General features: G+C 41.2%; 1 protein-coding gene across 10 annotated transcripts in view; it reads right to left on the bottom strand.

The window, feature by feature from the left end:
* The window catches only part of slit2 (slit homolog 2 (Drosophila)), a 97,199-nt gene that overhangs the window by 14,838 nt on the left and 80,105 nt on the right, over positions 1–2,256 (bottom strand). For all 10 annotated transcript variants that reach the window (XM_032533861.1, XM_032533796.1, XM_032533818.1 and 7 more), the window contains 3 exons: positions 2,080–2,223; positions 1,793–1,959; positions 1,516–1,648 (listed from right to left, as the gene is read on the bottom strand). In XM_032533861.1, coding sequence (XP_032389752.1) covers positions 1,516–1,648; positions 1,793–1,959; positions 2,080–2,223 — 444 coding nt within the window. The remainder of the gene's footprint in view (positions 1–1,515; positions 1,649–1,792; positions 1,960–2,079; positions 2,224–2,256) is intronic.

The following is a 2,256-nucleotide window of genomic DNA, read 5'->3' as shown; positions in this document are numbered from 1 at the left end:
GAGAGAGAGCGAGAGAGAGAGAGAGAGAGAGAGAGAGAGAGGAGGGGGAGGGATGAGAGAAAATAAAGTTATTTAGCCATGTAGGAAATTCCTCATCTCCAGCAGTGGGAACAGTCATTCCTACTGCAGCCATAATAAACAGTGGAGGTTAACATCTCACAAGCATCCTAATACAGTATAACCACCCTGCACAACTGAAATCATATCTCATTCACTCTATGACGATGTGCAATTAATCAAGCATATTAATTATGTCTTTAATATAGGAAGTTAATATTAGAAAATGCACATTCCCCAAAGGTGAAATAGTGAAATAATATCACCAAGCCTGGTGTCTGATGTTAAATTTATTTAGGGCTATGATTGTCTGATCATCAAGGACTTTGTGTTTGTGTTGGGACAAATTTCTGGAATAAAATCCTTTGTCAGCCTACAGTATGTAGCTTGTGTGCTAATGTTTCTTCTGGTCCGTAAAAACTAAATTATTCAAATGAGAAAAAGTCTGTGTAATCTCAGTTAGGTTTGTGGGCCTGACAACTTTGATGCTGCAACAGCTGCAACTCCATGTAAATTTTGGTCTTATCTAGAGATGTTCTGATGCTCCAATACAGCCTAAAAGGCTGGTGTTGGCATCGGGAAGTACTGGAGTTTATGCACCGATTGTAACATAGGCCAAAAAAAAATCTACGTTAAAGTAGTTTGTTATGTTCTTTTTCCGTTATAACTGACTGTCAACAAACATAGAAATCATATCACATCCATACAGGGTAAGTACTACCGATCTGTTCAACTTTCTAATCGACACCAGCTCCAACCTCCCTTGGACAGTCCTGTCAGCAGCACCACTGCTGACAGGACAGTACGTGGACTGGCTATCTTCACCAGGTTGGGCAAAAATATTTACCCCTGCCTATTGTAGCTACACAAGCCCAAAGTGAGTCTGAAAAAGGTTCACAACATAAAGGCAGTGGAATATTTATGTGATTTGAACAGCTACCTATGGAAAATATACTTCACTAACATCACAACATGAAATAAAAAGTGGAGGAACTTGACAGGAATTGTATTATTTGTTAAATTAGACACAAATCTGTTGTGATGAGATGAGACAGACAAGTAATGGAAGTTAAAAATCCTTTAAAAAATGCTGCCAATGTGGATTGGCTTTGCATCTACCTGGTACTGCATTATCTACTTAAATGCTAATCATTTCTGTCCAAATAAAACCATGTCACCTCCAAACTTGGTAAGATTGTTCAAATTACTGAAGAATTAACTTTTTTTATGAGCTGAGAAAAACTTCTTTCTACTTCTTGAGCTACAAAAAACATTTGAAACCTAATGATTGTCACAAAGCTGAAAACAGACTTGTTTTTAGGAACTCGTGAAAAGCTTTGGAAATACATGGTTTTCCCAAGATGTCTTGAGTGAAGTTCAGTAAAAAGCTGCCATGTAAAAGATGGGACACTATCGATTGTTGAAGTAGTTTGATTGTACTCAATGACGTGAACTCACAGTTCAGTGGTCTCTTTGGGCAGGCCTTTGGGCAGTGTGGTGAGGCCCTTGTTGCTGCAGCGCACCACAGTGTCCAAACAGGAACACTCTGCTGGACACCTCAGCACTGGAGAGCAGCTGTTCTCGTCGTTACCTGATGAGCGATACATAGATGGATGGAGTGGTGCAGAGGGGAGAAAGGATGATAGAAAGTGGTGATAAAAAATGAAAAAAAAAAACATTTGTCAGGGCTGCAGATGTTGTAGAGCTTCACATGTAAAGTGTCAATCCGTCTTACCATCTTCACAGGCAAAGTCCTGGACAGCTACATCCTGGATGGGGATCTCCTTCAAGAAATAAGGATTCTGGCAGCGAGGGTTACCAGTGACTATGTGTTTCCTTCTCAGCCAGTCCCCGAGCCAAGCCAGGTGACAATTACAGTTGAAGGGATTGGCCAGAAGGTTGCTGGAGAAGAAGAAAGGAGTTGGATGTTTTATTGTGTGTGTGTGTGTGTTTGTGTGTGTGTGTGTGCATATTTTTTTACATTTGCATTTGTAATGTTTGGGTCAGAGTGTGTTTACTCACAGTGTGGACAGGGAGTGCAGTGTGTCAAAGGCTCCGGGGTTCATTGAGGTGATCTGGTTGTCGTAGAGCGACAAGAGACGGACTGAGCTCAACCCCACAAAGCTGCTGTTACTCACACAGCTGATGCGGTTACTCCTCAGCATACTGCACACACACACACACGCACACACACACACA

Source organism: Etheostoma spectabile, chromosome 2 (assembly GCF_008692095.1).
Source record: "Etheostoma spectabile isolate EspeVRDwgs_2016 chromosome 2, UIUC_Espe_1.0, whole genome shotgun sequence".
NCBI classification, from domain to species: domain Eukaryota; kingdom Metazoa; phylum Chordata; class Actinopteri; order Perciformes; family Percidae; genus Etheostoma; species Etheostoma spectabile.
This window is presented reverse-complemented; position numbering and strand designations above follow the sequence as displayed.